Source organism: Squalius cephalus (assembly GCF_949319135.1).
Source record: "Squalius cephalus genome assembly, chromosome: 9".
NCBI classification, from domain to species: Eukaryota; Metazoa; Chordata; class Actinopteri; order Cypriniformes; family Leuciscidae; genus Squalius; species Squalius cephalus.
In genome coordinates this window covers 1,018,711-1,032,770 of record NC_137130.1, presented here as the reverse complement: position 1 = coordinate 1,032,770, position 14,060 = coordinate 1,018,711, and the positions used below count along the sequence as shown (strand labels likewise).

Sequence of the window (14,060 nt, the reverse complement as noted above, 5' to 3'; positions counted from 1 at the left end):
CTAATTAAAACAAAACATATTGAACGGGAAACGTCTGGGGAATGATTTGGAACAAAGTTAGTAGAGTCTCGATTAACCGTTTCCACAATCTTGCTCATTTCCAAATGTAAGTGGGATTTAATTGGATTTTATCCAGTTTATTGAGAAGTACATTCTGATTAAACTTTATGAAGACAATTGCAAAAAAAAAAAACATGTTAGTACTAGTAAATTGAGAGTTTAGCCATGTTTCCATCCACCTATTTTTATGTTCGTTTTGGGATATTGCACACAAAAAAGTGGATGGAAAAGCATAAATTCAAAAAATGTGCATAAAAAATGACTTTTTATTCGATAAGAAGACGAGCATAAACTACGATGGACTCATATTTACTGAATAAATCCCTCAATGACCTCATGTGACTGCCCCAGCGGAGGCTGTGATTGGATAACTGGAGTAACCAGCGATGTTGATATGTTCAGATATTGAGAGTTCGAGTCGTCGTGTCTTCATGCCAAGCAGAGATTCATGCATTTCATAATTATCATACAAACTGTTCACACTGAACACACATTAGCCGTGTTTCCATCCAACTATTTTCATGCAAATTTGGGATATTGTATAAAAAAGAAATGCTGGATGCACCGTAAAAAGTGTTCAGTTCACTTACTTAAAAAAATGTAGTAAACCCGTTGCCTTATTAAGTAAATAAACTTAATGCTTAATTGAAAAAATTAAGTTTTGTGAACTTGACAATTCCACATTACTTAATTTTTTTTTGATTAAGCATTAAGTTTATTTAGGCTACTTAATAATTATAAGGCAACAGGTGTCTTCAATTTTTTTTAAGTTAAGTGAACTGAACACTTTTTACAGTGTGGAAACGTGCATAAATTAAAACAAAAACAAAAAACTGGAAACAATTGTTGGAAAAACATTTATTAAATAAATCCCACAATGTGCAACAATAACCTAGCCTGGCAAGCATCAAGATATTGGGTCTGGCAACTCTCCACAGACACGGCTCAATCCGAGGGGCGGATAAACGGCTGTCCTTCAAATTCCCTCGGCACGCAATAGGACAGCGCTTCAACCAACCAGAGCGTTTTCCCAACAGCGGAGCTGACGTTAGTTGATAGATTCAACTTTTGAATCTTGCCGGCAAAACTACGAACTCATCTTCCTTTTTTAAGAATGACTTAAGTGCCGTTCTTTGCTCTTTTCTCAAAGAAAAACTCCAAGTCCTCCAGAGTCGCGGCCAAAGCTGATTCGAAAGACTGTTCTCCAGCAGCAGCCTCCATTCTTTGTTTTCAAGTAGCAGGGAACCATCGCAACTCTGTCGTCATTATGTTAAGCCCGCCCCGCCTACTCTATACACGACGTGATTAACCTGACCCAATTTAGGTTTTTACAGCTCGAAAGTCAACGGAGAGTTGCTAGACTGCCCTGGAAGAAAATACATTTTGCTGCCGCTAGGGTGCGTCTAGATTTCTAGGCTAACAATAACCTCATGTGACTTCGCCTCAGCGGAGGCTGTGATTGGATAACTGGAGTAAGCAGTGGACCAATCACATCGCAGCGTCTCTAATGTTGGTTTGGTGTTTCTGAAAGTCGAAGTGTGTGATGAGAATGATTTGGTGTAATTCCCTCCAGAAGCGTCTCTCACACACACGAGTGTGTTCCCGAACACCAGCATCCGAACGCTAGAGAACACGACAGCGTTTACTGAGTTTCGTCTGCCGCTCCGAGACACTCGTTTATGATGGAGGGAGAAACAGCCATATTTAAGAAACTTACAATTTATTACTGATATTTTGCACCAATTTCCCAGCAAGTGTCGATTTTGTTCTCTTGAACACATGGGATGGAAACGCTGCTTTATTCACAAGTGTTTTATGCAAGCGGCAACCTCCCTATCTCTCTCTTGAAAACAACACGGAAGTGAATTAAACTGCAGTTCATCGACTGGCCACTAGAGACCGGCTGCAGAAGTGAGTCAAATCTGCATCTCCCCCATGTTAAAACGCCCAACTTTACAGCAGAAAAACACACGTTTACAGCCTGGAGCAAAAAGTGGCTTTGGTCTATATAGCTAATTCTGCTCTTCATGACGACTGTGAGGGGGGTGAATTTTTTTATAACTCATCCGTTTAAATTATATTAAGCCTTAAATTTCTGCATAATTAAGGGTGTGTCCACTTTTGAGTGACAGGTGGATTCCCGCGGCTGTGGTCATTAGTCATCATTAGCCGTTTGTCTGCTGTCTGTTAGCCGTCACGTTACCTCAGCTCGCTGTCTGACTGTAAAAATAAATAAATTCGGGAGTGATGCGCTGCCAAGATGGCGACGGTCGGCCACGCCCACTTTAGGCTTCAGAAACGGTCTTCGGAAACCTACGGGTGACGTCACGGACACTACGCCCATATGTTTTTACAGTCTATGATTTTATGCCATATTCCGACTTAGTTAAATTTGCACCTTTGAATGAGCTAATGTCATGTTGAGTTCAGAGGCAATACTCCTGTCCGTTTGTGTTTTAGCAAAGTAAAGGCGTAAACCACAGATACACACTCACCATAGTCGTCTCCGTCACTGAGCCGAAGCTGTTGATGAATATATTGCACGTGACGTTCACAGGTGGACCTGCAGGAACACATGATGTTACAAACCAAAGAACTGCAACATATTAAGACAAAATTCACCATTCAAGCCTATAGCTGACACATACAACCATTCAAAATTAAGCTTTTCTTGATCAGAATTTGATCAAAAATACAGTAAAAACAGTGAAATATTATTATAATGTAAATCATCTGTTGTCTATGTGAATATACAGTAAAGTGTAATTTATTCCTGTGATCAAAGCTGAATGTTCAGCATCATTACTCCAGTCTTCAGTGTCACATGATCCTTCAGAAATCACTCTAATATGAGGATTTGATGCTCAAGAAACATTTATGATTATTATCAGTGTTGAAATTTTTTTTTTTTTTTAATGAAAACTGAGGATTCAGGATTCTATGATGAATAGAAAGTTCAAAAGAACAGCATTTATTTTAAATAGAATCTTTTGTAACATTATAAATGTTACATTATATTGTCACTTTTGATACATTTAATGCATCACCGCTGAATAATTTAACAAATGGTTTTGTTTTAGTGTAACTAAAATAATTCATATCAATGTTCTGTGCTTCACTTTGATCTTCTGAAGAGTTTGTTTTTGAGGCTTGTATTAAAGCATCTCATGTTTCTGCCTCTTTAATCAATAACTTTGTTTTATCTCTCATTTGTAAGTCACTTCACATTAAAGCTTCTGATAAACAAATCAATGGAAATATTAATTTATAAATAATAATATTGCTCTGAATGTTTTTTTAAAACCGTTTGAAAGTTTTTTTTTTCTCTCAATCAGAAGAAACATAATTTCAAGAGAACAATCATTAAAGTTTAATGCAAAACAGTAAATATCTATTTAAAAATGATCATGATAATGTACTGTAAAAAAATATTTTCGAAGTTATCGTTGGAAAATACTAGTTTTTCTACATAATTTCACATGTAATTCAAAGTGTTACTTGCTGTTTTTTTAAGTGAAACTTGTTTCCACACCAAACTCTTTTCAGTGAATATCTCTCCGCTAATCTAGATCATATACAGTCTGTCATTCTTGTTGAAAATCATGAAAGGAGTTTATTAAAGTACTCTAGGTGCAGGTTACTAAAAATACTGCTTTAGATGCGCCTCTGAGGTATTCTGAACCTCATGAATGTTTTCTAACAAGATTGCATTTTAATCACTCCTGGGCTTCAGCTGGACTGTGACGCTAGTTTCTTCTGGAAACAGACTTTGTTGCATTATTCTCCTGTTGTCTCTGTGAAGCTGCTTTGAAACACTCTGTGTTGTAGAAAGCACTGTATAAATAAAGGTGACTTGACTCAAACATTCATCCATGCCAAAAGTACAGAAGCGGCCGCTCGCCTGTGACAGACATAGTCAGATTCAACTTTAATAGCAACAACTAAAGCCAGGTGTGTGTGTGTGTGTGTGTGTGTGTGTGTGTGTGTGTGTGTGTGTGAGGAAGAGTTCTGCTTCTTCCTCATGTTCATCTGTGTTCAGTGTGTAGTGTTGATGTTTGAGCATCAAAAAGTCCCTCCATTACAACAAGAAACAAAGTTGCTTTCCAGAACCTTCACTGTCTCTGATGTTCAGCGGTGGATCAAACATCACGACCCTAAAGAACCAGTTGAAGACATCTTTCACTAGTCTTAAAGGGGTCTTATATTGATTTTTAAAGTTTTCATCTGTCTTTAGTGTGTAATGTTGCTGTTTGAGCATTAAAAAGTGAGTTCTTCTCTATATCAGTGTTTCTGAACTCCCTGAAACGCCTCCATTGTAGTCTTGAGTTTCTTCCGGGAACGAACACGTCACAATATTCCTCATTATAATAATTAATGCGCAGAATAAAGGGGCGGGGCCTGGTTGAGTTAGTTAGTAGTGTGTTAAACTGGCGGTTATGGAAAGGGGCGGGACATTTCCCAAACACACTCAAAGCGCTCGACCAATCACAACACACTGCTTCAGCCGACCAATCAGAGCACAGTGTGCTTTCAGGAGGAGGGGCTTCATAGAGATAGGAAGTAAACAGAGCGTTACTGACAGACTGGGAAGAGAGGAGCCGCAACAATGGAGAATATGAGGAGAATAATCAACATTCAAGCAGGAAAACCTGTTCTAGAGCTCAAAAACAGCATCAATATTTGTAATATCCTCTTTAAATAATACATCAGAAGAACTCCACTGTGTTCTTTAGCCTGTCCTCTGGTTTGATAAATTTTTTTATACTTTAACCAAAGTCCCACCAGCTTCCAGTAACCTTCAATATTGCATGGGCAGATGAATGTGGAGTATAGCTGTGCGGATTACTGCAATGATGCTTTTATGGTGTGTTTGGGAACACTTTACAATAAAGTTTCATTAATGAACAGCACCTCTACAGTATTTATTAATCTTAACTCAACATCATCTTCACCCTTTATTCAAATATTATTATAGATTATGTAGTCATATTGTGTAGTTGTGCTTGTTTTATTAGTGATAATAACGCAATGAAACATGACGAATCGTGCAACAGCATTTTTGTCCAGGCAAAGAAATTATGAACACATGCAAAAATGAGAGAATCAACCAAATATTAATAACTGATTATGTTGTAGTCAATGTTTGCTTTTTCCTCTCGGCTTTTTGTTTCTCTGTGCATTTTTTTGCATCGTAAAATAAAACATTTATCTGTAGTTTGACATAATTTTGTTCACCATCACCAAGTTTAGTGTTTGTTCTTCCCTCATATTTAAAAATATCAAATGTTTTCCTTATATTTTGATGGTTTGATCAAATTTGTAGAGTCATTAAAAAATATCCTAAATGCTTTACAAATGTTATTGCTTATTGTTGGTTCATGTTAGTTCATGCATTAATCTGTGATAATAAACTAGACCTTTTGTGTGGGTTTTTCGTTTAAAACAAAACAAACGAAAAGTGAATCTGTTAATAATCTGTCCCGGTCACATTTCACCCAAAACTAATAAATTATATTTTGCATAATGAAAGGAAGGAATGCATTGTGACATTAATTTAATAAATTATGAACATTTCATCCAAAATTCTTGTTGCTGTAATTGAACAAAAAATCAGTGTTATATGAAAAAAAAGTTTTACATTATTTTACATTTACATTATGGTTGTATTTGTTGCACTAAATAAATCATTAAAGCAAGTTAGGGAAAATATGTATGAAAATATAAGTCTATATTTACCTACATTGAACATTCTTAAAAAAAATCTTTTCTGTTTCACAGAAATAAATAACAGCATATGGATTTGGAAAGACATCATGAGGGTGAGTAAATAATTACATAATTATATATTTCTATCACTATCGTTCAAAGGTTTGGGGTCAGTATTTTTATTTATTTATTCTATTCATCAAGGACGCATTAAATGTATCAAAAGTGACAGTAAAGACATTTATAATGTTACAAAAGATTCTGTTTCTATTTTGAAAATTGAAATTTTCATTGAATGAAAATGAAAATCCTTTTTCATATGAACTGTTTTCAACACTGATAATAATCATAAATGTTTCTTGATCATCAAATCATCATATTAGAGTGATTTCTGAAGGATCATGTGACACTGAAGACTGGAGTAATGATGCTGAACATTCAGCTTTGATCACAGGAATAAATTACACTTTAAATTACACGTTTTGAAACTCTTGATGTCTGAAAGCAGCATCAGAATGTTTGACTGATTCACATTCAGGAGATTGTAATCCAGAACTGAACCTGCCTTTGAAGTTGGGTCGAATCCGCGCATCATATCCCGATGTTCGGCCCATCAGTTTGTCTAGGAAATCTGAGGGCGACATCGCAGATGAAGATTCACGAGCGAACAGTCTCTCGTTCTCTTGACCTGCTGTTATCCTGAGACACGGAGTCAGTAAACATCAGTAAACATTCACTAAACATCAGTAAACATTCACTAAACATCAGTAAACATTCAGTAAACATCAGCAAACATTCACTAAACATCAGTAAACATCAGTAAACATTCACTAAACATCAGTAAACATTCACTAAACATCAGTAAACATTCAGTAAACATCAGTAAACATTCACTAAACATCACTAAACATTCACTAAACATCAGTAAACATTCATTAAACATCGGTAAACATGACTAAACATCGGTAAACATCAGTAAACATCAGTAAACATTCAGTAAACATGACTAAACATCAGTAAACATTCACTAAACATCAGTAAACATTCACAAAACATCACTAAACATTCACTAAACATCAATAAACATTCATTAAACATCGGTAAACATGACTAAACATCGGTAAACATCAGTAAACATCAGTAAACATTCACTAAACATCAGTAAGCATTCACAAAACATCAGTAAACATTCACTAAACATCAGTAAACATTCACAAAACATCAGTAAACATTCACTAAACATCAGTAAACATCAGTAAACATTCACTAAACATCAGTAAACATTCACAAAACATCAGTAAACATTCACTAAACATCAGTAAACATCAGTAAACATCAGTAAACATTCACAAAACATCAGTAAACATTCACTAAACATCAGTAAACATTCACTAAACATTCACTAAACATCAGTAAACATCAGTAAACATCGTTAAACATCAGTAAACATTCACAAAACATCAGTAAACATTCACAAAACATCAGTAAATATTCACTAAACATCAGTAAACATCAGTAAACATTCATTAAACATCAGTAAACATCGTTAAACATCAGTAAACATCAGTAAACATTCACTAAACATCAGTAAACATCAGTAAATATTCACTAAACATCAGTAAACATCACTAAACATCAGTAAACATCACTAAACATCAGTAAACATCGTTAAACATCAGTAAACATCAGTAAACATTCACTAAACATCAGTAAACATCAGTAAACATTCACTAAACATCAGTAAACATCAGTAAACATTCACAAAACATCAGTAAACATTCACTAAACATCAGTAAACATCAGTAAACATCACTAAACATCAGTAAACATTCACTAAACATCAGTAAACATCACTAAACATCAGTAAACATTCACTAAACATCAGTAAACATCAGTAAACATTCACAAAACATCAGTAAACATTCACTAAACATCAGTAAACATTCACTAAACATCAGTAAACATTCACTAAACATCAGTAAACATCAGTAAACATTCACAAAACATCAGTAAACATTCACTAAACATCAGTAAACATTCACAAAACATCAGTAAACATTCACTAAACATCGGTAAACATCAGTAAACATTCACTAAACATCAGTAAACATTCACTAAACATCAGTAAACATTCACTAAACATCAGTAAACATCAGTAAACATCAGTAAACATTCACTAAACATCAGTAAACATTCACTAAACATCAGTAAACATCAGTAAACATCAGTAAACATTCACTAAACATCAGTAAACATTCACTAAACATCAGTAAACATTCACTAAACATCAGTAAACATTCACTAAACATCAGTAAACATCAGTAAACATTCACAAAACATCAGTAAACATTCACTAAACATCAGTAAACATTCACAAAACATCAGTAAACATTCACTAAACATCAGTAAACATCAGTAAACATCAGTAAACATTCACTAAACATCAGTAAACATTCACTAAACATCAGTAAACATTCACTAAACATCACTAAACATCAGTAAACATCACTAAACATCAGTAAACATTCACTAAACATCAGTAAACATTCACTAAACATCACAAAACATCAGTAAACATCACTAAACATCAGTAAACATTCACAAAACATCAGTAAACATTCACTAAACATCACTAAACATCAGTAAACATTCACTAAACATCAGTAAACATCAGTAAACATTCACAAAACATCAGTAAACATCAGTAAACATTCACTAAACATCAGTAAACATCAGTAAACATTCACAAAACATCAGTAAACATTCACTAAACATCAGTAAACATTCACAAAACATCAGTAAACATTCACTAAACATCAGTAAACATCAGTAAACATCAGTAAACATTCACTAAACATCAGTAAACATTCACTAAACATCAGTAAACATTCACTAAACATCACTAAACATCAGTAAACATCACTAAACATCAGTAAACATTCACTAAACATCAGTAAACATTCACTAAACATCACAAAACATCAGTAAACATCACTAAACATCAGTAAACATTCACAAAACATCAGTAAACATTCACTAAACATCACTAAACATCAGTAAACATTCACTAAACATCAGTAAACATCAGTAAACATTCACAAAACATCAGTAAACATCAGTAAACATTCACTAAACATCAGTAAACATTCACAAAACATCAGTAAACATTCACTAAACATCAGTAAACATTCACTAAACATCAGTAAACATTCACTAAACATCACTAAACATCAGTAAACATTCACTAAACATCAGTAAACATTCACAAAACATCAGTAAACATTCACTAAACATCAGTAAACATCAGTAAACATTCACTAAACATCAGTAAACATCAGTAAACATTCACTAAACATCAGTAAACATTCACTAAACATCAGTAAACATTCACTAAACATCAGTAAACATCAGTAAACATCAGTAAACATTCACTAAACATCACTAAACATCAGTAAACATTCACTAAACATCAGTAAACATTCACTAAACATCACTAAACATCAGTAAACATTCACTAAACATCAGTAAACATCAGTAAACATTCACAAAACATCAGTAAACATCAGTAAACATCAGTAAACATTCACAAAACATCACTAAACATCAGTAAACATTCACTAAACATCAGTAAACATTCACTAAACATCAGTAAACATCAGTAAACATTCACAAAACATCAGTAAACATCAGTAAACATCAGTAAACATTCACTAAACATCAGTAAACATTCACTAAACATCAGTAAACATCAGTAAACATTCACAAAACATCAGTAAACATTCACTAAACATCAGTAAACATTCACTAAACATCAGTAAACATTCACTAAACATCAGTAAACATCAGTAAACATTCACAAAACATCAGTAAACATTCACTAAACATCAGTAAACATTCACTAAACATCAGTAAACATTCACTAAACATCAGTAAACATCACTAAACATCAGTAAACATTCACTAAACATCAGTAAACATTCACTAAACATCACAAAACATCAGTAAACATTCACTAAACATCAGTAAACATTAACTAAACATCACTAAACATCAGTAAACATCAGTAAACATTCACTAAACATCAGTAAACATTCACAAAACATCAGTAAACATTCACTAAACATCAGTAAACATCACTAAACATCAGTAAACATTCACTAAACATCACTAAACATCAGTAAACATTCACTAAACATCAGTAAACATTCACTAAACATCAGTAAACATTCACTAAACATCAGTAAACATTCACTAAACATCAGTAAACATTCACTAAACATCAGTAAACATCAGTAAACATCAGTAAACATTCACTAAACATCAGTAAACATCAGTAAACATCAGTAAACATTCACTAAACATCAGTAAACATCAGTAAACATTCACTAAACATCAGTAAACATCAGTAAACATTCACTAAACATCAGTAAACATTCACTAAACATCAGTAAACATCAGTAAACATTCACTAAACATCAGTAAACATTCACTAAACATTCACTAAACATCAGTAAACATCAGTAAACATTCACTAAACATCAGTAAACATTCACTAAACATCAGTAAACATCAGTAAACATTCACTAAACATCAGTAAACATCAGTAAACATTCACTAAACATTCACTAAACATCAGTAAACATCACTAAACATCAGTAAACATCACTAAACATCAGTAAACATCAGTAAACATTCACTAAACATTCACTAAACATCAGTAAACATCACTAAACATCAGTAAACATCACTAAACATCAGTAAACATCAGTAAACATTCACTAAACATCAGTAAATATTCACTAAACATCAGTAAACATTCACTAAACATCAGTAAACATTCACTAAACATCAGTAAACATCAGTAAACATTCACTAAACATCAGTAAACATCAGTAAACATTCAGTAAACATCAGTAAACATCAGTAAACATCACTAAACATCAGTAAACATCAGTAAACATTCACTAAACATCAGTAAACATCACTAAACATCACTAAACATCAGTAAACATCAGTAAACATTCAGTAAACATCAGTAAACATCAGTAAACATTCAGTAAACATCAGTAAACATTCACAAAACATCACTAAACATCAGTAAACATCAGTAAACATTCAGTAAACATCAGTAAACATTCACAAAACATCAGTAAACATTCAGTAAACATCAGTAAACATCAGTAAACATTCACTAAACATCAGTAAACATCAGTAAACATTCACTAAACATTCACTAAACATCAGTAAACATTCACTGCTGTTCTACTGCAAACACTGTTCTGGAAACTCTATGTTCTGGATATAATTTATGGGGGGGGGGGATGGGGGATGGGGGGGGGGCATCACTAGAATAGAATAAAGTAGAATTCAAGAAAATATTGATTTTTTTTTTCAATGTCGTATCAAGGCACACAAATAACAGAATAAATATTCTGCATAACAATTAAATGAGGCTATACAGCGGGGCTAGTTGTCTCAGTGGGGCTAGTTGTCACAGCGGGGCTAGTTGTCACAGCGGGGCTAGTTGTCACAGCGGGGCTAGTTGTCACACTTTCACTGAATATTTTTCAGGGAAGGTTTATTTTTGAATGTCAGTTTCTGTTTAGACACACATACATAAAAATGTCCACCGTTGTTGTCCAGGAAATAAGAAACAGGCATTTAACACAGTGGGGCATGTTGTCACACACACACAAAAAATAAACATAATTAATAAAAAAAGTGACACAACTTGACATTTTATGAGAAATACCTCCCCTTCATTATATAGAGACTTAATGTATGTAAAAGTAGTTTTATTTGTTTACTTATTAACCAACATATTTTACAAAAATATGCCACAGAATTCACAAAAATAATACAAATTTGCTTTGAAACCAACAAACTAAAGCCCTGCTAGAGAAAGCAAGCGTTGGTTTGACTGGACTTTTTGATATTTTCTTTGACATTGTAATTTTTCACCTTATGCTTTTTAACATAAACGTTCTTTGTTTGACATTGATTATTCCGTGAAGAACCTTTCAAATCTGTGGAACCTTTCAAATGCTCAAAAGGCTCTTTATAGTGGGAAAAGGGTTCTTTAGATTATTCAAATTTGGGGGAAACTCAGTACTATTCAATTAAAGGATCTTTATGGTACCAAAAAATGCTTTTTATATGTATAGAGTCAAACCAAAGATTACTCAGACACCAGATATAATGTTTGATAGTTTTCTACTAGTGTGATCAGGACACTATAGTTCATTTCTGTAAGTGAGGAGAGCAGAATAAAGTAAACTGTGAGATATTACACCCAATAACTCTTCATACAGTGACATTTATAAAGACACTTTGAGCTGATCATGTTTTGCTGAAGTGTGTTGTCTTTAATTGCTAATGCTCTTTTTACACACAGACTGAACAAAATGAAGCAGTGATTGGTTGAGCTAAACTGGTATTATCTAATTGTGTAGTTAAATTTAACAGCTGACAGATATTCAACATAATTCATGTGTGAGACAGTCTAACAGAAGGACGGACAAAACCAGTCAAATATCAACTGAGTTCTGCTCATATTTCATTACCGTTCTCTAAACTATAGCGAATAAACTGAGATAATGTGAGAAATGTTGGAGGTAAGTGTCTGAATAAATTTTCGTTTTGACTGTGTGTGTTTGGAACCAACAAGACGATCTAGATTATGATTAGACCTGTGACAACTAGCCCCGGTCTCCTTTAGCATTACAGAAACAGAATGGAATCCTCATCTCTGGTTGTAACTGTAACTTCCGATTCTTCTTTGATGTTTTCTTTGCCGTTCTCATTTTCATTCGAGCATTCTTTAATTGCCATGGCAACGCACGTCAGCATCCGCGCACAAGAGAACGAGCCGAAGCGCTCTTATAAACGATATGTATACTAATATACGGCTAATATTGACTAATATATAAGCTAATATATGACTAATGTTGCTTTGACAGTCGCGTCTGGAAGTAATAACTGAAGTACATACCTGAAGTTGTGCATTCCTATCAAACACGCGAGTAAAGTTGAGAGGAGTTTCACAGAAGGGCGAGTCATTCCCGAACACCCGTCGCGTTTTCTCCAGAACTAAAGCACAGTTTTCCTCAGGTGAACCCAGAACCACTTCAGCCCAGATTCTCATGGTTTATCCGACACCGAGACGCACCGCGTCCACGAAAAACCCCGCAAAGCTCCCAAAATCATTCCGCGCTTGAAGGAAACACCATTAGAGATGACAAGAGAAATCCTGCTTGTGATGAAACGGTGTGTGTGTGTGTGTGTGTCGAGTGTGTCAGTGCAGGAGCATCTCTTTAAATCACAGGCGCGCGCGGGGTTCAGCACTCGGGCAGCTCCGCGCCTCTCTCTGCGCATGCGCAACTGTTTCAAAGTGGCAGATCGTGAGTGGATTTTGATCAGGGAGGGACATTGGAATATTATTAGGGAATTTTGGAAGGTTTCGTTAAAGCTCGAACCAGGATCTTCATAGACAGGAGATTTGCGCTCGTCTTTAATTCCCTATAGTGTCGTATCCGAGTGAAACGCTTCGCGAACAAGAACAAATGTGGGCGGGGCTTGATTGTGTCTGTGGGGAATTGATTGGATGGTTGTGGTTTGCTATTGGTGGATCTCATGAGAGTGAGAGGTTGCCCCGCCCTCGTCATCAGAGAAGAGATGTCACTGTTATTCTGATTCAAGATTATTAACACAATAATGATGTGCACCTATAAATCATTTAGAATAAACACTGCAATATTCCATAAAAAACAATTATTAATTGTTATTCAGTAATTCGCACACTGATTCGATTCACTTAAACATATGTTTTTGTACATAAAAATGAATAAACATCATATATTCTCTATATTGCAGGTAAAGTAGGCTAGTCATCTTAAAAAATAAAGAATATTATGCTCAACCTCCATATTTCCTTATTGTTTTCTTCTTCTTTTTTTATATCTATCAAATTAAAAAGGAAATAAACAATAGGCTCACCAGCACACACCTCTTGGGAATTTAGCGGGAACCCAGGTTGCCTTGGAAACAGATTCACTTAGCACATGATTGCAGATGCTAAAAGGTTGAGCTTGTTGCTGAGTGACAGACGGGGTCACGCCTGTGTGACCGACAGAATCACATTAGCGGCCGAGGAAAGCGCTTTCTCGTGTTTCGTCGAGCAGACACCTGTTATATCTGAGAGTCTATATGGGGAAACTTATCAAATCTGGAGATTTTTGTTTGTTTGTTTGTTTGTTTTAATTGACACTGTGTTTCTGTTCATTAACCTTAAACAA

The 14,060-nt window shown here is 34.5% G+C and overlaps 1 protein-coding gene across 1 annotated transcript in view; it reads right to left on the bottom strand.

Moving 5' to 3' along the window:
* glra2 (glycine receptor, alpha 2) overlaps nt 1-13,231 on the bottom strand; it is a 32,006-nt gene extending 18,775 nt beyond the window's left edge. Inside the window, exons 1-3 of the mRNA XM_079881859.1 lie at nt 12,758-13,231; nt 6,332-6,465; nt 2,556-2,623 (exon numbers count right to left, since the gene is read on the bottom strand). Of these exons, the coding sequence (XP_079737985.1) occupies nt 2,556-2,623; nt 6,332-6,465; nt 12,758-12,825 (270 nt within the window). The 5' untranslated portion in view covers nt 12,826-13,231. The remainder of the gene's footprint in view (nt 1-2,555; nt 2,624-6,331; nt 6,466-12,757) is intronic.
* Between the last annotated feature and the right edge of the window lie 829 nt (nt 13,232-14,060).